General features: G+C 48.0%; 9 protein-coding genes across 9 annotated transcripts; 4 read left to right on the top strand and 5 right to left on the bottom strand.

Moving 5' to 3' along the window:
* Positions 1 to 522: 522 nt before the first annotated feature.
* Positions 523 to 1,106, top strand: N7447_008405 (uncharacterized protein; the record flags this gene model as incomplete). Its single annotated transcript, XM_057232667.1, has 4 exons — positions 523 to 533; positions 713 to 796; positions 888 to 940; positions 1,027 to 1,106. 4 exons carry the CDS (start codon positions 523 to 525, stop codon positions 1,104 to 1,106), a joined length of 228 nt encoding a protein of 75 aa, XP_057082209.1.
* A 582-nt stretch (positions 1,107 to 1,688) lies between these two features.
* N7447_008404 (sterol homeostasis protein ARV1) lies at positions 1,689 to 3,144 on the bottom strand (the record flags this gene model as incomplete). Its single annotated transcript, XM_057232666.1, has 3 exons — positions 1,689 to 2,783; positions 2,846 to 2,899; positions 2,956 to 3,144. 3 exons carry the CDS (start codon positions 3,142 to 3,144, stop codon positions 1,689 to 1,691), a joined length of 1,338 nt encoding a protein of 445 aa, XP_057082208.1.
* A 1,795-nt stretch (positions 3,145 to 4,939) lies between these two features.
* N7447_008403 (uncharacterized protein) lies at positions 4,940 to 5,659 on the top strand (the record flags this gene model as incomplete). Its single annotated transcript, XM_057232665.1, has 3 exons — positions 4,940 to 5,026; positions 5,077 to 5,196; positions 5,258 to 5,659. The coding sequence occupies 3 exons, from the start codon at positions 4,940 to 4,942 to the stop codon at positions 5,657 to 5,659; spliced, it is 609 nt and encodes a 202-aa protein (XP_057082207.1).
* A 797-nt stretch (positions 5,660 to 6,456) lies between these two features.
* Positions 6,457 to 7,365, top strand: N7447_008402 (uncharacterized protein; the record flags this gene model as incomplete). Its single annotated transcript, XM_057232664.1, has 1 exon — positions 6,457 to 7,365. The coding sequence occupies one exon, from the start codon at positions 6,457 to 6,459 to the stop codon at positions 7,363 to 7,365; it is 909 nt and encodes a 302-aa protein (XP_057082206.1).
* An 883-nt stretch (positions 7,366 to 8,248) lies between these two features.
* N7447_008401 (uncharacterized protein) lies at positions 8,249 to 9,041 on the bottom strand (the record flags this gene model as incomplete). Its single annotated transcript, XM_057232663.1, has 2 exons — positions 8,249 to 8,456; positions 8,503 to 9,041. 2 exons carry the CDS (start codon positions 9,039 to 9,041, stop codon positions 8,249 to 8,251), a joined length of 747 nt encoding a protein of 248 aa, XP_057082205.1.
* Positions 9,042 to 14,185: 5,144 nt separating this feature from the next.
* Positions 14,186 to 15,193, bottom strand: N7447_008400 (4-hydroxybenzoate octaprenyltransferase; the record flags this gene model as incomplete). Its single annotated transcript, XM_057232662.1, has 1 exon — positions 14,186 to 15,193. One exon carries the CDS (start codon positions 15,191 to 15,193, stop codon positions 14,186 to 14,188), a length of 1,008 nt encoding a protein of 335 aa, XP_057082204.1.
* Positions 15,194 to 15,945: 752 nt separating this feature from the next.
* On the top strand, positions 15,946 to 17,736 carry N7447_008399 (uncharacterized protein; the record flags this gene model as incomplete). The annotated part of the gene is made up of 2 exons (XM_057232661.1): positions 15,946 to 16,425; positions 16,480 to 17,736. The coding sequence occupies 2 exons, from the start codon at positions 15,946 to 15,948 to the stop codon at positions 17,734 to 17,736; spliced, it is 1,737 nt and encodes a 578-aa protein (XP_057082203.1).
* A 195-nt stretch (positions 17,737 to 17,931) lies between these two features.
* Positions 17,932 to 18,171, bottom strand: N7447_008398 (S-adenosyl-L-methionine-dependent methyltransferase; the record flags this gene model as incomplete). Its single annotated transcript, XM_057232660.1, has 1 exon — positions 17,932 to 18,171. One exon carries the CDS (start codon positions 18,169 to 18,171, stop codon positions 17,932 to 17,934), a length of 240 nt encoding a protein of 79 aa, XP_057082202.1.
* An 815-nt stretch (positions 18,172 to 18,986) lies between these two features.
* N7447_008397 (FAD-binding oxidoreductase) lies at positions 18,987 to 20,781 on the bottom strand (the record flags this gene model as incomplete). Its single annotated transcript, XM_057232659.1, has 5 exons — positions 18,987 to 19,261; positions 19,316 to 19,521; positions 19,577 to 20,063; positions 20,124 to 20,461; positions 20,522 to 20,781. 5 exons carry the CDS (start codon positions 20,779 to 20,781, stop codon positions 18,987 to 18,989), a joined length of 1,566 nt encoding a protein of 521 aa, XP_057082201.1.
* Positions 20,782 to 20,785: the final 4 nt, after the last annotated feature.

The following is a 20,785-nucleotide window of genomic DNA, read 5'->3' as shown; positions in this document are numbered from 1 at the left end:
CTATATCCTCCTAAAAGGCCATCTTGTAGTGGAAATGTAGAGCAGAAGCCACCTTGGTGTATAGATGATTTATGCGCCGCCCTTCCACCGCCCGCTAATTCTGCCTCAGGCGTCAGCATCCCGCTAGCTCCAGGAGCTACGACATCTACGGAGATACTCCAACTCGCCAGGTCGCCTTTTTCAGCTCGCAACACACCTGACCGCTGCATATTTTTCGAAGAGAACCCGCGATATTTGGTTACTCTAACACGTACGCAAAACATCATTGAACCGATCCCAATCGTGCCACGCTGCACCGAACAATCGATTACTTGTCCGTCCACCCGCGCCGTCAAAGGATCCGGGCGTTCAAGAACACTCGTGCAGAACATTTATACCCTCGACTAAACGACTAGCCCCTTTGTGATCTACTCCATAGCTCGCTCGCTCTTCGTCAACACATTTACATCACACACCGAGTGATCTCCACTCTGGGTTGTGCTTTACTCCGACGAACGAAGATATTAACAAAATACCGGCAAAATGGCAAACGGGTATGTTTCCTTCTCCCTTGGGGTTGTGCAATAAACAGCACATGCATATCTGGAGCCGTGGGTTGATGATTACCTGGTTACGGGTGTTTGCATTGTTCAATCTATCCCGCTACGCCTCGCCCTCCCGATACTCTACTCGATGGATACAAAACTACAGTAGCTAACGTGAAATTTGACAGCTGGAGCATTCTCATAGGCCTGGTTATCATCGTCGCTCTCTCGACAGCAGCGTGGTTCCTAAGCCCGAAGGGCGATAACCAAACGTGAGTCCATGCTTGCATGCTGGGCGTCGAGCCCAGGGCCGTTCCTTTTAAAGTTCTAAGCAACTGAGAATTCTAACTCTGCTATCTTCAGTCTCTTCCGTAGCACGCTCATCCTTACCTTCGTTTCCTGTTACTTGATGTGGGGTACGTTCTTGTTACACATTCTTTCTATCCATCTGTCTCCGTGAGATATTTGCACTACATAAAAGATGCTAACATGTTCAATCTAGCCATTGTTTTCCTCGCACAGTGGCATCCCCTCATCGCGCCGAAGCGGTCAGACATTAGACCTGATCGTGTACCGCAATAGAGGCATTTGCCCTTTTGGTTTCGTGTGTTTTTCGTCAATTCTGTCAACTGACAGTTTGGGAGAATGTCGGTTGCGAGATATTGTCTCGTCTTATCTCGCCGTGTCATAGTATAGGATGGAGTCAGACATATCCCATCCCACGCTGCGATGTGCGTGGGTTAGCCGGGAATGAGGACTGCTTTTCTTTCCCTGTGCTCAGGCTTGGTAGCGGGCTGCTTGTGGAATTGGCCTTCATTGCGAACCTGTATGGGTTCGTAGTTGCTTTATGTTTTTGTATAGTTCTTGTCCTAGATGGCCTTTTCTTCGCAGCGTTTTAAGTACGTTTTTTTCGTTTTAGTTCAGTTTTGGTAGTTGCTCCGCTTCCTTTACTATGGAAAGTATTCATATCATTTTCGGTCACTCTACTAGATCAATCCTACTAGTGCCTACAACTGTGTTTATTAATCAAGGATGCCGAGTATGGATTCGAGTACCCAGTAGACCTAGTGATATGCATATTTAAGCAAATTGGACGCTGATAAAGTTAAGATGGATTATTTTTTGCATCAACTATCTATCCAAGTCTTCATTGGAAACACTCCATTAACCAACTCCCACAGCACCCAGAATCACCCTTTGTACCGCCCACCGGGCGGTTTGACCTGCAACAGCAACGGCAACAGCACGCAGATACCCACACCCAAGTAAGATATACAGAGCCTCGATATTGCTCAGAAGCACCAGATGCGTATCAACAACACCAAGAGAAAGCAACGAAGATAGCAAGTCAAAAAGCCCCGTCAGATAACTCGTCGGCGTAGAAGTGTGAAGTGAAGAAGTCATGGTAGTCAGCCACGATTCCAGGAATGAAGAAGAAAGCGCCGAATCTGAGGGCGGAGATGATATAGCTGCTTTCGTAGAGAGGAGGGAAGATGTTTTCGTCGCTGTAGCGAGCAGGGTTTGTTGCACCGCGCTCGGAATTGTAGCCGTCTGGGACCGAACATGTGCTGCTGTATGACTGTGCGCTGGAATATCCGAGAGGCTGCCGTTGCCGTCAGCGCCCCAGATTACTAGCAGTATGGGAAAAAGCTTTGCACAGCTGCTGACTAGCAGAGCGGTGCTGATTGCTGCTGGGCTCGCGGCTGTTGGAGGGGGCAGGGGCTGGATATTCTGCATCGGAGCTGTTGATGTCCGGCGTAGCGGCGGCGCAGGTCGGGGTGGTGGTCCCATTGATGTGCCTTGCGGTGGCGGTGATAGCTCGGTTGGGGAGGTGACCTCGCTATTTGAGTTGGGGGTTGGGCTTGGGCTTGGTAGGCTTGCGGAGGGGTTGGCGGGGGTCTGGGTTTGTGGGCTTATTGGCGCCGTGGATGGCGAAGGATGCGTTGGCGTAGGGGGTCCGGAGGGGAAGGGGGTGGTATCTTTTGTCGATTTTGTGGTAGGATTGGTGTTGGCGTTGCTGCTGCTGTCTGGTCCGCTGTACCGGCGCGACTTCGGAACAAGGATTGAGGCCAGAAGGCGCACGGTGAGGTGGTGTGCGAGAGTTGCGGCTCCATTCAAGCTTAGGAAGAAGAGGTATTGGACAATGATAGGGGCGCGTGACAAGAAGGTCGTTGCGAGAGATGGGTCCTTCTCAATGCGTGCCCAGGTCAAGTAGACGTCGAAGAGAAGTAGAAGCACTCCTAGGCGAATTATGGACCGCTAAAATGAGACCTTATCAACAAGTAGCTCACAATTGTATAAGATATTGATAGTGTACCCACATCGAACTGGTTGTCGTCTCGCCCGAGCCGATTAAAGAGGAGATGTCGGTATACCTATTCCCAGTTATACCAGCCAGGTCGCGTGCTTCAAGGACATGTATAACGCTTACCTGGGGCTTAATGAGCACCAAGTCAATGAAGAGCACGACAAAGTCATATTCAACGTATTTATCGGCAAACCGCTGGCAACGCGGGCATTGCGTTAGCCGCACACCCTTGCCTTGGGACCGGTCATCGGCACGGCTGTAGGCGCTGTACAGGTGAGAGACCGGATAGGAGCACTCGATGCAAATAGGCATTGTGTCACATGCATGGATCTGGAATGTGCAAGGATCCAGACTGCAGCTCTCCTATCGTGATATTGAAGGCGGTGAACCAAGATAATACTCCCAAGGCTGTACCTGCAGGGCATAATATGGTAGGTAGAGGCATCCTCAAGAAGGGTATAACTACAACTTAGGCAATTCTCACCATATCACTTTCACCACCAGTCACCACTTCAATAGGTCAGTCAATATACGAGATAACGAAGCATTAGAAATGAGAAATGAAAAATGAATTTAAAAAAAGAAATTGAACTCCGATAGGGGGAATCGAACCCCCGGCTGCCGTGTGAGAGACGGCGATGTTAGCCACTACACCATATCGGACAGGGACTGCGAATTACCTTCGCAGGTTTAGTTTTAACCCTTTAAGCTTAGCGCACTTAGTCCTTGTGCAGATCCTAGCATTAGCACCTTAGCGATTAGCTTGCATAGCAACCAGGACCTATCTCGCCCCTTCACTCTTATTCAACGGTATTCTTGTTCGAAGCATGGGTGGGTGTCTCAGGCATCCAAACCTGGGGTCACATGACTGCTTCTCTGCTTCTTCCCCCGCTCTCAGTCCTCTTCTCTTCTCTCTTCTCTCTCGTCCGCGCCAGTGTTGTTAGTGATCAGGCTAGGTAAACGCGTTCCAGTCTCTGATTCTCCGATCCTTCCTTCTCTCAGGTTCTGAGCCCGAGTCTTCTCTCAATTCTGCTCGGACCTGCTAGATAGCAGTCCTCACAATGAATGTATATGTATAATGTGTCTGAGGTAAAGAATGGACTGACAACGCCCTCAAAAGGACAATTGCTATTTTTGTTAGTTAATAGGTCAAATGGACGTTTTCACCGATTTGCAAGTGAGCCTACCTAAATAGTCTTGGAGGTATGCTGAGGTCTATGGATTTCATCTAGGTTATACTAGTCATTCAGAATAATCCGAGAAACTCGCTTAGGCGCGAGCGAATGATCCAAACCTTTTTAGAAACAGGAAATTTTCCAAGCAATCTTAACAATCTATAGAGCTCTGCATTGGGATGAGCTTTCATTGATACCTAATGTTACGTGCCAGGTCAATCAAGAAGAAAGAGTGCATTCCAACTAAAAAAGCAAAGATGGATAAGATGTAGAAGAGAGAGAGAGAGAGAGAGAGAGAGAGATCCTGGGGGTTCTTATAGTAAGAGGATCTCTGCAAGCAAACAATCTCCCCTTCCCAATCAGGCTTAGTAGCAATCTGGAGAACAAAGAAAGAAGACAAACAAAGGAAACAAAGAAACAAACTATCAAACGATCTAGTGTAGCATGTGATCTACATGCAGATCGTGATACCTAGGTCTATAGGAATCGATTTGTCGAGAGCAATGGAATACAAAGAGATTTGTAGATCGAAATCTGTTAGGTATCCCATTATAATGATTGTTGTTCATACCTAAGGGATTGCCTTCTAAGGTTATAGGGCTATCACCTATTAGCTATATTATAGTAGATTGAAATATATCAATAATAGCGCATTATGATTAATAGCCTGGGATTCTATAAACATTCAAATTAATCCATAGGCCAATTGAATGATTATACTGTCTGAATAAGTAATTTCCTATTCAGCTCCCAAGCTTCAATCTATTCTATATATAAGTAGAAATATATACATCTATCTTCGTAGGTAGTTCCTTGAGTTAGTTTCGTTCACCTTACTTTTTTTACCCCAAATTTACCAATCGACAGTGAGGATCTTGAACATTGGGAGCCCTGGATACTGAAAAGTTACTAACTCGGTATGTTAGTCCAAAATGTCAACTGCGCTTTCCACAACTGGTGGCGGGGGGGACAACGGCCACAAGGGCCAAGGCAATCACGGGAAGGGCGCTTCTAAAAAGGTATGCAAACCGGCAACGACTCATATAATATTGATGCTAATTCATGATAGAAACGCAACCGGGGTCGCTACGGTGTGTGCGGTGTGCGCGGCCACCGCACCCACGACCACTGGCGACATGCCCAAGGCAGCGCCAATGCCCGGCAAGGAGCCCCAGTCATCAACATCGCTGTAAGAAGCCCTTCTTTGACAAATTTAAACCCAGAAGACTCATAGTGACTGATGGAAATAGGGGTCGGTTTTCGGTGGGGTCGCGGGAGTGGGCTCCACGACCACCAATTTAGCCTGGGGCCGGGGCCGTGGCGGAGGCCAGAACCGAGGAGGGCGGGGCGGTGGGTGGGGAGGAGGAAGAGGAAGAGGACGAGGGGCCCTGTTGCCAAGGGCCAATGCAGACCACCCCGGCCCGCTGGAACGGCTGGAGGCTGCATTGGCCCAGCAGCAGGAGACCATTGCTCGCCTCCAGCAGGAGAATGCCGAGCTGTCGCGCCTGCGACTCCAAGAGGGGGGCGCAGAGCAGGTCAATGAGGAGCCGACTGCTGCTCTCTCTATCGCAGACGGCCTTGATGCCGAATTGGACATCAACATGTATCTCGACTCCGAGGGAGAGGAGATGACGAAGAGTCCCTCTCAGTAGATGTATCGGGATGTTCAGATGAATCATCCTTTATTAGTGCATATCTCCAGGTTCTGTAGCTTCTTCTTCTTTTACAATCATCAGAATCTATTCAGTATTTTGATATCCTTTCGCATATCGTAGATCCTGACACGGGAATTGAAACTTCCATCTTCGGTGTAATTTCTGGTTTCTTTTTTTCCATTGATCTTCAATGTAAGTTCGATATAATGACCAGTCGGTTATTATACGCGGCCTTCTTGGTAAATGCGCACCGTGGGGCGAGGCATTAGTACGAAGTATCGATTGTGGATCTGGGACAAGTCCAGTTTATGATTAGGACACCATTAAGTTCACGTAGACTGCGTTATCGAGCTCCTGGAAACTGGCGCCTGGCAACCGCACGCCTCTCCCTCACTAGATAGATCAGACGAAAGCTTCGGGAGATCAATTGCCTGGTCGGAATAGTTATTGGAGGATCTCACAAACAACGCCGTGGATTTGCCTTTAGATACGCTTTTACACCTCCTGAAACGATGTTCATTCTGTCAGCTTATGGGTGCATCGACGAATACGGTCTCTTTCGGGGATAAGTGAGCTTCAGTGCTGTTTGTTTTCGAGTTGAAGTGCGTAGACTTGGGCAGGGGGTCGCAGGAAACGAGTGGATTTGTGGCCTTAATATCGGTTGGGTGAACGAATTGGTTGTCCCTGTATTCGGTGCTGAGTATACTTATGCAGTGTGGAGAGTAATTGTCTTCAGCAAACAAGTTGACTCACTGGTTGGTTCGTCGGAGAGATTGAAAGCCTGGAATCTGAAAATGCGAGGACTGAGGCACGAGGAGAGCCCTCCTGCCTTCCTAATTTTCTCGCTTCCATCTCATCTTTCCCACACTTTCATCTCACTCTTCGCACTTCCGAAATTACCATCAACAGCATTCGCCTACATCATGGGTAAGCAGATCCGCGTGCGTGAGACCGTTAACGAGGCTCTGCCTCCTCTACTGAAGACAGATTTCCATACGAATGCCAATGCCGTACAACGGCTTATTTACAACGGCGAATTGAATTATTGGCCAAATTTCTGTCAAGATATACGAGCAACAACGGATAACCAACATTGGAGCAGCAGGGTTATCGGATACACCCTGAATACCCGCGATCTTGATGATAATAAGGTCTTTGTCGGAGATGAGACAGTTGTACAGGGAAGGTTCCAACAGGCGATTGGTCAAACACTTGGAAAGGTGTTTGAAGCTCAAAGGCTTGATATCCAGTTTGCCGATTTCAAATGTCTTCCTAATCTAGGGAACAAAGTCCCTGATTGTGTTATGAAGACATCAAGAAATGAGTTGAAGCTTGTGGGTGAGTTAAAGGTGCCGTGGGTTATCCATCACCGTATCAAGGATCACCTAGAATTGAGGCCCTTTCGCCAAAAGTCTTATTTTCGAGTCTTAGTGGGCCAGGTTCTCAGATATATGAAAGAGTTGGGGTGTATGTATGGCTTTCTCTCGAATTATGAAGAAACTATCTTCCTCCGACAACGGAATAACGGTACGACATGGGTCGTGGATTGCTCCCCAGTGATTCTGGCGTCTAATGTCTACACCAAAGGATCTCCGACGGTGACCGTGAGAGAATGCTTTTTCTACATTGCGATCCTGGCGCGTCAACAAGGGAAGGTTGATAACCAACTACCTCGAAAAAGCTGGGTGGAATCAATAATATAGGGCACGAGGAAACTCCGCTTCATTTATGGAGCTGTGAGTAAGCTCCCCTCTCCTACTAATGTAGAGAGGTGTGGGTATCTCTGAAGACAAAACTCCTTATGCGAGTGGATCCCTCTCCTTTGTTGAATGCGTGATCAAATGTCTAGAGGCCTTGACTTAGCACTTTATTCAGTCTCCAATGAAACTTGTCAACCTACTCAAATTTCCTGGTTGCTTTCAATGTAATTGACTATCTGGAGTAGTTGTGAACTTAGGGAATCGTCAATCACCCTTGTAACTCCCTGAGTGTGCTCCAATTGTCTTTACGGGGGGGGGGGGGTGGTGAAGTCGGATGACGGCCATATTTTTGATGCAAGCTTCAAATGTAGTTATATGTATACAGTTTGAATGATCTACAAACTCTCTTCCAAACACAGATATTCTTGGCCGACTACAAAGGTTCAGAGCGGCCCTAGGATCAATGACTAATTGTCAGCGCATAGACTACTAGGCTTGAGCCCCACTTTGTATTTAACCCAGTTTTTGCCCATTCAATACAACTCACCGTTTTTGATCCCTGACTCTGACACTAATTTAGTGCCTGAAAATGCCTGAAGATGCCTGATCTTCTGCTGGCAGAAAATGAATATACCTGAGAACAAAGCAGCTTACTGGAGGAGTACGCGGGAACGTAAATTCGGGAGATCGTTAAGAACTAGATTGATCACGAAGCAGAATCTTAGAAGACACTAGACTATTACTCGCACCTTCAAAAGAGGGGAGTTACTCCAATAAGGAGCTCGTTATGAGAGATACTCACACCTCAACAAAAGAGGGGAGTTTACCTTCGAGGACCACTGAAGCGGCACCTGGGTGTTCTCCCTGTCACCAATAGAAACCTGTATCACCACTCCCATTCATAAAGGTTCTCACAAACGCCGGACGCGGGTGGCTTGATCAAGCGGTAATAAGCCAGAATGCAATCCTCCCACTTTTCGTTAGTTGGATACGAACTGCGAAACCCCGAGATCCATAGATCGGCGGATTCTTTGTCCCATATAATCTTTGTGATATTCTCCCCTCCTGGACCCCAGCCAAAGGACGACATTTCCCTGATTTTGCGTTAGTATGATCTTATGGACTTGACTCCGCACTTACTCATATGCAGCCCGGAACTTTCGGCGAACAAGATCACGTTTTGGTCGCTCGAATGACCAGAATATCTCCGGAGTGAGGACTTGTCCGCGGACCTTTTCCCAAACAAGATAGGTTATATATCCTCCAGGTATAGGTCCGTGTTCCCCTTGCACGGATTGGCCATATCCAAGTAGTGAAGGTACACTTTTGCATCCACCTTGTCTGAACTTCTTCCGAGCTTTAGCTTCCTGCTTTTCAAAATGAGGATTTGCCTGTTGGGCTCGAACTTCCGGTAGAAGGAATTCTGTTCCCTCATCAGGACCTTGACAGTAGACTCTCATAAAGGCTTGATTATATGGGAAATGGTGATTGTGACATAGATACTTAGCCTCCCAACCGGATGGTTGTTCGTCGGGATCAGAAGTAGGCTCACGCACTCCATCGATTCTATTCTCATAAAGCTTCTCATCGATCACCCATGTACTCGCGTTCAGCTGGAGAGCTGCGGAGCCAGGAAGGGCGATCTGAGTGCCTTTAAAAATCTGAGAGATATCAGTCATCTTGAATGTTGCGAGGATACAAAGGGAAGAGAGTTCTGAGAGAACAGAAGAGGAAAAGAAGGGAAAGTTTTGAAAGAAATGAAGGGAGATGGACTTTGTGGGCCAAATGATCATTTGGTGTCAAAGTCCGAGGTTGAATACATGGATTTACATGGTATTATACCTTTGAGATCATGTGACTTTGAGTACCAGGCATACCATATATTACGTTTAGTCATCATTACCGCTCAGATTGTTGGAATAGCGGGTTTTGTCATTTTAGTTAGAAAGAGTTCTTAATAACTATTGGTTTTTGTACCATACATTGCAATACGGTCAGATTTCTGTCATTTGGTGGTCATTGTCACGATCTGCATGTTGATCACATACCACACTAGATCGTTTGATAGTTAGTTTGTTTCTTTGTTTCCTTTGTTTGTCTTCAACCGCCTACGGGTTAGGCAGCGTGCAAGAGACACCCGTTTGCCTTAGGGTCATTCATGAGATCTACGCAGGCCTAGCCCCCAGTCACCTAATTCGCCTGATCAGCGCAACCATCGATCGACCTCATAATCGATTAGTACAGAGGATGAGATGGAGGGACCCGGAAGTAGGTCTACTGTTACAGCATCGGTGTCACGCGGACTCGAGACGACGTGGCTGCCTCTCATCTCCGGTATAGTGCGCTAGTCTCGTCTCGTCTCTGGCCTATGATCGAGGAACGACTGGCAAGCAGGACCCAGTCGGCTCGGTGGAAGAACAGTGCGCTCTGGCCTAGCGCAGACATGCATCGCCTTGCCAATAGCAACAGCCTGACATATCATGATTGATTACTCCAGTCCGAACACTATGAGGCAATTTTGCCTTTAGTCCGCTTCGTCGACCTACGACCTGCATCCTCACACGCCAATTCGCCGTTCGATTGTCACCGCAGTGGGTCCCCAAAGCTGCCTTAAGGATGCAACGGCCGAATGTTAGAACAAAGCTTATAACCAAAAGACAATGATTACCGATGCGCTCGGACCTTCCTTAGAAGAAATATTCAACCGATCCAATCGATACTTTGACATGCCGTTAGTGCTAGAAGTTGCAAGTCAACTTATATTTCGACTTAAATGGATGCATTCCCATCACATTGCACATGGTCAGCTTAGTCCATTTTCATTTGCTATGGGGGCCTCCACATGGCAGGCACCATAAGTGATTCTTGCAGACTTTATAAATGTCAATAGTTCTCAATTTTTAACAAAGAAGGACCTCTAAGCAGTGGCGGACATACTGGTCTATATCGCTATAGGGCCACTGTCATGGGATCTATTCTAGGCGCGAAAGCCGGGTTTGGCAGAAATTCCGTCGCCTTTGAAGGGATTTATATCAATAATCTCCGATAGGGAGATGAATCCAGCCGACTATATTATACTTCGGAGGTACGTCCATACAGCACGTCAGAGTTTACTAGGGCGAACTATTCTTAGTGGGCTGGGCTCCCCATAGGGAGAAAATTTATCTTTAAAGTCTCTTATAACCAAGAGTACTGGGGACCTGTTCGAGAATCTCGGTTCTAAATTATCTACTGTTAGGGATAGCGCTGGTGATCTAAAAGCACCGTGGGGCCGAGAGTAAGCGAAATTCCTTCTGGGATCTCTGAATGAGATAATGAAGATTTATTTTGTTCTTTTAATGCGGGAAAAGCCGTCTTAAAAACGCAGACGCTATCATATGGGCGTATATCATCTTCCTAATAGGCTGTGGAGAGACCTTCGTTAGTATTTATGCATGGCAAAATGTGGCTCCCTCCCTTTATAAAGACTTATCGTCCTCATAATCTATAAATATGTGGGAGTCTTACTAGAGGTGATTCCAGTATATAACAGGTACTAGACCAAAATTTTATCTGATGCCGCCTACGAGTAAATGAAACTTGATAAGGACTCTTAGCGGATGTGGAGAGACGCTTAGATGTACTGGAAAAATTATGCTAACCTACTGATGAAGAAAGATTGTAATTCGTGTTCTATTTAATGTTCTAAATTAAAGATCCGAACTTATTATATTATCACTGCCTTATTCATAATTTTTCATTTTTCGATTTTCCACTTCGATGAGGAGATATTGCTAGTCTTGCCCAAGAACACCGGTGGATATTCATGCTAATTTAAATAAGCCTATCATGCATGCTGCAGGGTTTTATAATGAGAATCGAATAAGTAGTATCTGATATTAAACGTGGGTAAAATAACACCCCTTTTATCGAAGGCTTGGTAGCTATAACTTACGGATGACACAGAGTATTGGATCATCCGGCTCCCATCTTTTACGACTAGCCCATAATATCTCAAATCTGACTGATTTCTTCTAGTTTGAGGAAATAGGCAGACATATGAGAGTTCTGTTTGATAAAAATATAAGACTCTAGTTTACGGGGATCATTTCTGATTTTATAAAAATAGAAACGCGCTGTAAGTCTTAATAAAAGATGGCAAGTACGGTATTGTTCGTTAAGGAAAAACCGTTACTCGAGGTCGAAAGCGTGGTTTCCGAAAAAAGCGTGCCCCAGCATCATTTATTTAAGACGAAGCCCAGTCCTTCCTACTTCTCCTTCTATTCAGAGTCAGAAAGCAGCACTAAAAGAAAAACAGAGAGAAATATATCAAAGAAGCCAAGTAAAGAGGCGAGGGCCAGGGGACCTCCCGCCTAGGTGGAGCCCGAACCTACTGCACCTTCTGCGAAAGCATAACCCTCTCCTGCTTCAGAGTCAATGTACCCTGCTCTTCCTTGTGTCTCGGAAGAGTCTTCCTCGGGGCCATCTACTCAGGATGTTAATAATAAGGATGCTGACGGGGATACAGACATGGGATATAAAGACTTCAGAAATAAGGACTCCGTGAAGCTGGTCCAGGCGATCCTCAGTGCTTAAAAAGACCCATCCGAAATTAGGCGTGCGTGGGAAAATGCGATGCCTTAGAATACGAGCATCAAATACAAGGAACTGAAATTCATTCGTCATCCTGATAAGTATCCAGATCCAGAGATAAAGAAAAAGGCAGGTGCGGCTTTTAGATATAAGTGACTAAATTATTCCACGGCGCTTTTTAACAGAGTACCAGTGGTATAGTGGGCCGAAATAGGGTCTGCGCGACTCTTCCCAGGAGAAATCAATAAGAACGACTAATTCTATCAGGGAGCAGCTGCAGCTAAGCTACACTTTGAAGGAGAGCTCTCTCCTTATCATAAGAAGCTCCATGCCGATGTAACTAGTACCGTAAGAGTCCTTTATTCCGGAGTATAAGAGGACCCAAGACTTAATATCAAGAGCGTAGAGAACATCAAAGCTTCTGTGAAAACTCTCGACGATGCGAATGCATACATGAGAAAGAAGAACATCGAGGGAGGAAAAGATACAGACCTTAGGATTATTCGTTATGACAGCTTACTAGGGCAATGGAGCGTAGCCGCTCTTTAACCAGAACTAAAGCATGTCATGATACAAGCCGTCGAACAGTTCTGCCAGACGTAAAGATACCCTAGTGAATGGGCAAATTTATCTCGTACAGCTACTAGCTCGGCGGAAGGTTCTCAGAGAGGACCAGCACCGCCAGCATCCCAGTCAGGATCGGCAGCACAAGCATCTCAGCCAGGATTAGTACTACCAAGATCTCAGCCGGGGCTGGTGCCCACAATCAACTAAGTAAATGGGGCTTTAGCTACACCATACATCTGCAGGAGGTCTAACACGTACAATTATATCAATACTACGAAAGGTCAGCCGTTTGATCAATCCTGGATATACCTACACCGGGGAAAGAATTCAAATGGTGCAGTCTCTTAGAATGGTTGGCGCACAGTTTATGACCGAGGATATAAGCGGCAGAGTACGTCTTATGTTAAGTACATCAGCTAGAGGCCAAATGGCTGTTAAAGGGGCAAAATCTGTCGGTGTTCCTTACACCATGAGGCGAAGAAGAAGTGAGGGACCTCCGTGACCACATTCAGAGTAGTAAAAGATGTGAGTATGGCCTAAAGTGGGTCGCAGTTAGGGAAATAAGCCCTACACGCGATAAATGTCTATATATCCTCGTTAGATTCTATTATCAAGGGGATGACGGGACCTTTAAGGGTCCAGTTGGCCTCTTAAGATCATCACTAAAGAAGGTTCTCTCGGTAAAGGAAGGGGACAGAATGATTACGGAGGCTATGGGCTTTAATCCTGATGTCTGCTTAGAAGATTCTATATAGGGACTATCTGGCCTGACGTTAAAGCCCAAGAGATACCAGTCACAGCGTGGGATATTGGGCTTACCTAGTGCGGGAGATGCCAACTACTTCCCTCGCATGCCACAATAAATTAACGCAGGTTCCAGCATGTCCCAGATGCCATAATTTCAGCAATTCGGACATAGTAATTCGCAAAATGGTCTGCCGATGAACATACAGCAACCGCTTAATATGCAGCAATTTATGTAGCAGCTGAACATGCAGCAGTCAAACATGCAGCAACCGAATATGCAGCAGTACCCGTTCTAGCAGCAGCAATTCCAGCAGCAGCCAATGCAGTATACGAATATGCACTATTTGAATATGCAGCAGCCAGGCAATAATGATAATTCGGAGGAATTATGATGGATTTAAGAAATATTATTTGCTTATCATGTCTGCGCTTTAGAATGACAGAGACTTGGATATATAACACTTGATTTAGCTCAACCAGAATGAACGATGCAATTGCAGGCGTGCCTAGCCAAAAAATGTTGAGATGGATGCAGGATCCATCGTATGGTGCCTTACATTCAAGGTATCATTCTGATGTATCAATTCAGATGCCTCACATCTCTTTAGGTCAACATTGACACCACCCAGTTCAGTACTAGTGCGACCGTATATATAGCAGATCTTCCAGAGAATCGGGATAATGATCAATTCAACGACAGAGCAAATTAAGTACAAAACAAAGTCATAAGCATAAAGCAGATCACGGGAAGCTTTAATCTCGTCCAGTTATTGCTGTAGTGATGCTGAGGTTGAGTTGGAGCCGATGGTACCTCGTCATGTCTCATATATATCATGAAGTCTATCCCTACCCCCAAGCGTTTCTATCTAGACCCCAACGCATTATCTTCACTTTTGAGTGGGCCCAAGTTTCCATAAGCGTGAAACAATGTGCCCAATCACCAGAAACTTCCGTTCAGCGGAGAGACATACTCCGCCAACAACCCACCCGAGATGGCGACACCAGTCATCCAGAACCCCTGCGAAAACCATGACCAGCAGCTCGCCGGGTCCTTGAGATCAACGAAGAAAACCATCGCCCCGACGGAGAGGAAACATCCGCCCATCGCAATGGAAAAGAAGGCCAGGCTCATGTTGGCGTAATACCCACAGGCGAAGAGGCATGCACTCATACCCAGGTACAAGACAATCAGAAACGGACGCGCATAGTTCTGGAGGAGAACCGCGGTGCTTTTCACGCCGACCTTCAGATCGTCCTTCAGATCCTGATGGGCATAGACCGTGTCAAAGATGATCACCCACAGAATGGAGGCCATCAACAGGGACAGGGTCGATTTGTCCGTCCACGGTTCGGACACCCCCATAGCCGAGCTTCCAATCATGATCCCCCATGTCAGACAGAATCCCAACACCACCTGTGGGAAATGGGTATGTCGCTTGGCATAGGGGTAGTACGTGGTCCCGATGATGGTGGGCACGGTAGCCAGAGTGATACCGCTGGGAAGGAGCAAGAGGAAGGATGCAGCGGCGACGGCTTGGATGCAGGTGAAAATGAATGCGGCACGGGGCGTAATGGCTCCACGAGGGATGGGGCGTGTGCATGTGCGTGAGACCAGTTTGTCCACGGGAGCATCTACGAGGTCGTTCCAGGCGTGGCTGGCGTTGTTGCAGAAAAAGCTCCCACCCAGCAGGATGAGGGAGACACGCAAAACATCTTCGACAGAAGATTGCCGTACGCTGGCAGCGTGGACTACACCAAAGAAATGCGGAAAGAAGATGATGAAGAGGGCGGCCGGGGGACTCAGACGACAGAGCTGGATGTACGGGACAAAGGAAGAAGGAAGGTAGTCCACCCATCGTCCGGCATGAACACCACCGTATTGTGTGGAAAGGGAGGACTTAGGCTTGCCGTTGGCTGTGCCATTGGGCTTCTGTGCTACTTCCATGGTGAGGTCGATAGAAAAGATGGCACTCCACTAGAAGAGAGGTGAAGGGAAAGCTCTACTGAGCCGCGGACAGACAGCGTGATTGAGAGCAGGATGAGAGAGATGGGACACGGTAGATTTCTCGATGGCATTGTGCTGGCAAATTTGTACCCAGAGGCAATCTTTGTTGCCACTGCTGACGTGGATCTATACTAGGCAAATCTATACACGGGGCTCGGATGGGGACGGTATCTGACCGACGAACAGTATCCTCCATCGTGGCCTTTTAGTAACAGGATTCGTCCTCTAGACCCAAAGCTGAGGATGGATGAGGTGCCATCGAAATATACAGATCTATGAGAAGTCGTTTCATACGTGAAATTCCGATACCGAACAGTCTTGGTACGAGAGTGTATGGATCTGCAAGTCAGATTTTAGTCAATGCCCTAAGATAACAGGGATGTATTGTAGGTTCTGGTCCGGATGCACTCAGGTAGCTGAACGTTCTAACTTATCGCCTACTCTGCATTGCCAACACCCAAGATAAGCGAGATCTCACTCTCTGCGACTAGAAAGGTCTGCAGGAAGTGAGATTATAACGGGTGGAGAGGGTTACATCGGCAATATACAACGGATGAAAAGGAATCTGTCGGTTTCTCACCGGAGAAAAAGGCACTCCTCAAGCGAGTTTAAAAGGAAATACCCACATTACATCCTGCAAAGCGCCTCATTGTTTGTTCTTGGAGGTGACCGAGGTCGTTGCAAACATGATAATGCCAGAGTCTGTCTCGACCAGCAATCCCACAGTTATCACAGTGGTCATTGTAGCATGCATTGGTACGGTAGTCTACTGGGTGTTCCAAAGGGCATATCCACGGCCATTCCCCGGCATCCCGTATAACTATCATGCGACCAAAACCATAATGGGCGACCTGGCCGAGTTGGGGGAGAGGCAAAAAGACATACAGGGAATGCGCCCGTGGTTCCTCGAGCAGGCCCGCCGTCACAACTCAGCCATCACCCAGATCTTCCTCGGGCCGTTCGCGAAGCCAGCGATTCTGCTCTCAGATTATCGCGAGGTGAATGACATCCTGAGCCATCGTGATGCGGTTGATTTCAAACGAGGGAAAAAGGTCGACGTGTTCAGTGGTATCCTTCCACATGCGCACCCGGCCATGGAAACCTTCGATCCACGTTTCAGAGAGAGTCGTGATCTCGTCCGAGACTTGATGGCGCCGTCGTTTCTTTATACCGTAAGACTATTTCTTCCTAGGCCTCTTCAGAAAGCCCGGACTAACGGATGACAGGTGAATGCACCTCACACCTATGTGGTGGCCTGCAATCTGCTGGAGTTGTGGCGACTCAAAGCCCAATTAGCCAACGGACGCCCGTTTGACGTCGTCAATGACATCGTCGAATTCTCCTTCGATTCTATCCTGAGCGCAGCGACAGGATTAGGCCCAGAAGGAGGAGATATCAAGCGGCAACTATCATACCTGCACCGTCTGGAAGAAACCGGCACTTGCACCTTCCAACCCGACAGTATCAATGGTGAAGTGACGGTATTCCCATCGGCGGGTACATCCGCCAAGCTGGCTGCCCTCATAGTGAATGAAGAATCCCTCTGGAAGGGCTTCTACATGCCCTGGCCTCGTCTCTACCACGCCATCAACAACCTGCGGCCCTCGGTCCGACATGCAGGCCAGACTCTGAGAGGATACATTGAATCTCAAATTACCAGAGCCCTTCCACGGTTGACCAAGGGCGGCAGGCCGGAATGTGCTCTTGACCATGTCATTGGACGCGAGATCAAGGCCGCACAAAAAGCCGGCCGTGAGCCAATGTTGGATGATCCGCGGATCCGAGATGAGATCTGTGGGTATCTGATTGCCGGCCATGATACATCGACCGGGTCCTTTATCTGGCTGATGCGTAGGCTTCTGTCTCATCCGGAGGAACAGACCAAGATTCGTGAGAACCTGCGAGAGACATATCCTGCCGCGTGGGCCGAACGACGTCTGCCGACCGCGGCGGAGTTGATTAAACACGCCCCCTACCTAGACGCCTTCTTGGAGGAGGTGCTGCGATTGAACTGCCCAGTCGTGACGATCATGGTTCAAACGAGAATGGATACCGTTGTGTTGGGTCACGCTGTCCCCCGTGATACCCAGGTGTTTTTGAACCTGACAGGCCCATCGCTCAATATGCCGTCCGTGTCAGTCGAAGAGACCAATCGCAGCAAGACATCGCAGACGCACAAGCCGGCTCGCCACAATTGGGATGACCTCGATCCCGAGGCTTTCCTTCCTGAACGCTGGCTTCGAAAGGACGCGGAGGGAAGATGGGTCTTCGATGCGAGCAGTGGTCCAACCCTCGCATTCAGTGCAGGCAACCGAGGATGCTGGGGAAAGCGTTTGGGACAGTTGGAATTACGAATTGTTTTCACGATTCTGATATGGTCGGCAAAGTTTGATGTCCCCGAGAAACATGTTTCATGGGAAACGTACGATTCATTGGTCACGGCGCCGAAGAAATGCCTGATGTCTTTGACGGAAGTTCAGTAGATACATTCTTTGTAAATATAGGTAGTGCGGATCTCTATTCTAGACAGACTCCTCCATGAACCACCCAGAGTATTGAAAGATAAGAGCCTATTTCCTCCCGTAGACCTCCATTAGTCCATCAATCGAGAGATGTTAACACCATCCCATAGCTGACACAGCCAATTCTCCAAACGTTCACTCCCAGCCACGCCAGTATTAAATGCCCTGAGAGACTTCACGTCCTGGGACTTCCAATATTGAGCTGTGTATTTCAGCGTAGGAGGTCACTCGCTCGCCGACCTTCTCGTTGGGATAGAGGACTGGGACCGATTCCTTCGGATATGACACCCGAGCTCCATGGATAGTAGAATCTGGAATAGATTCTGCTGCCGTAGAGGATTTCGTCGACCACACTGAGGGCAGAGCATGTGACAGAAGAGTGAATATTGCATCCATATTGTGATCTTTGGGAGTTGAATGAGCTGGAGGAAATTGCGAAGACAACCCGAGAGAATGCTGTTTATACTAGGCTATATACACGGCTGCATTTAATGTTACCCTATAGACCTTTTGACTGCTTAGAGCCTACGAAGTATATACGAAACACTCACCATTCTCGGACACTTCACAACACTGCCCCAACACATGACATGATTGCACCGCTATCTCTGCTGAAGCAAAGTATAAACCACATCAACCCCTATAGGTACACGAGCAGTCTCTCTTGAAATACCGTATCGTGGTACGAACAACGAATTACCAGCTGTAGCCTGGCTTCACCTTGGAACCTTGAGACATCCAGGATTGTAACGTGGGGCCGGAAGGATTTGTGAATCAACTCCCGGCTCATGTAAGGCCCCCGCGATAGCCTATGCGATTGGACACGTAGGTCCCTGAATAATGTCAGACTCGGTTCGGGAGGGATCTTTCTCGATAACCTAGCCTGCCTAATAAGGTAAGAGGGCGGAGCTAGTATTAAACCGACACGGCGAAGAATTCGGTAGACCATTTAGCCGGTATCGTCGACGGTCTGGATCCTATAAAAGTTTCATTAATGGATTTTACGAGGCACAGAACAAAGCGAAGGCTGGATCAGTCGGCATCTCCACTGCCGCATGGACAATGCTGTTACGTATAGAGTAGACAGAAGGGAAAAGCGATTGGTTGATCTTTTTTCAGTAAAAATGCTCCTAATTGTATACATCTTACTAATAATGTCGGTCTAATTACTGCTATACGATAGCGTAGACTGAGACGGACCGGACCTCCTCCTACACCTTCGAGAGCAGGAACCCATTGTTCTGCAACTTTTGGAGCATCTGCGTGGGGTCGTATTTCTTAGCAGTTGACTTCAGCTTCTTCAAATTCGTCGCCCCATAGGATGCCAGGGGGTTCTGGTCGCGGGAGGCGTCGTTCATGTACGTAAAGGACACATCCAGCCCACGCTCCTTGGCTAGTTTCTGCCAGTACTTTGTCGTCTCGATGGAAACGGATCGGGCGGCCTCGTCAATAGCCTTATTCTCCCAGTTCACAATGGTGGTCCACCCTGTAGCCGACATTAATATGTCTCCGTATCAGGAGAAAGGGCAGCGAGTCTTACATTGCTGGGGACCGGATCGGATATTCAGGGCATTTCCACCATTCTCAATCCCTTTCTGGATGAGGTTCTCTCCCACGTATTGCAGAGCAAAGGTCTGGTTGACCCCGGTGGTCTGGTGAGCTGTCTGGGCCTTCTCCAGCCAGTAGTCGTAGACATCCCGGGTCAATTTGGCGTCGATGCGGGTACTGCAGCCGCGATAGTCGTGTCTAGAGATGAATTAGTCCTGTCTAAAGAAGAAGTATGATTTAAATAATCACTTACCGACCGCTCGCGACAGGAAAGGAGGATCCCAGGAGTTGATCAATGACGACAAACGTGGTGTTCATTGCTGGGACGGGAGTCGCCAGCGGTTCCAGATCATAGAATGGCGCAAATGCGGTGGGATTGTTGGCTGGCTCGGAGTAAACAAGTCCAATGACTATAGACGTCAAGGAGATATCAATGGCCACGGTCGATTTGACATCCGAGGCTCCGTTGAGCTGCCACTCCGTAAAGGCATCTAGAACGGCGCCGGCTTGATCAGGGGCGTAAATCATCATTTGCGCCCAGATCTCGTAGGCCGGCACGGTGTTAAGATCATAACGAGAGACGATGCCATAGTTGGGGCCACCGCCCTTGAGGGCCCAGAATAGATCATTATTCTGCTTTGCATTGGCGTTGACAATGGTTCCGTTTGCCAGAACAACCTCGAAATTCTTCACGTTGTCTGCTGCCAGGCCAAAGCGATTAGACATGTGATGGTATCCTCCTGTAATTCCTCGTTAGACACTTCTTTCTGTCTATAATTAAAGACATCTTCATAACTTACCTCCGAGAATCAGACCACCGACACCCACCGAGGGCAATCTCCCCCCGATCACCACGGCCTTCTCAGCGTCTAATGCCGCCGTAACTTCGCCCCAGCGAAGACCAGGACCGACACTCGCTATCTGGCCATCGGTCGACAGGCTGACAGAGTTCAATCTAGACAAATCGAGCAGGATACCTTGGCCACCGACGCTGGACCAGCCGGGGTTCGGCGAGTGTCCGCCACTGCGCACTGCAAATTTCACCTGGAAGAAATTGATGACTTTGACCGATGTGGAAATATCCTGGGCTTCCTCGGGCTGAATGATGCAGTGGGGCTCTGCGACGCATGATTCGGACCTACATGGTGTGGTCAGCAAGAAGCCCGAACATACACAGGTCAAAGTGATAACATCCTACCAATTCGCATCCACAGTAGTCTGGTTGAGGGGCAATGTATCGACATTCTCGGTGCCAAGAACGCCCTGGGCAGTCAAACAGGCAATGTTCAAAATAGCAACGGGGTCCCCAGCCTTTGCATACTGCGCCGCCAGGGTACGGGTATTGGCAGTGGACAGCCCGAGGCGCTGCGCAAAGGAGGAGAATTTAGTCACATCGCTCGTGGAGGCTGCTAGAGCCCCTGCTGCAGACGCCCCAATCAGGACACTCAGCAGCTTCATGGTC

The sequence above is a fragment of the Penicillium robsamsonii genome (genome assembly GCF_028829455.1).
Source record: "Penicillium robsamsonii strain IBT 29466 chromosome Unknown utg000005l_segment0_segment0, whole genome shotgun sequence".
In the NCBI taxonomy this organism is placed as follows: Eukaryota; Fungi; Ascomycota; class Eurotiomycetes; order Eurotiales; family Aspergillaceae; genus Penicillium; species Penicillium robsamsonii.
This window is presented reverse-complemented; position numbering and strand designations above follow the sequence as displayed.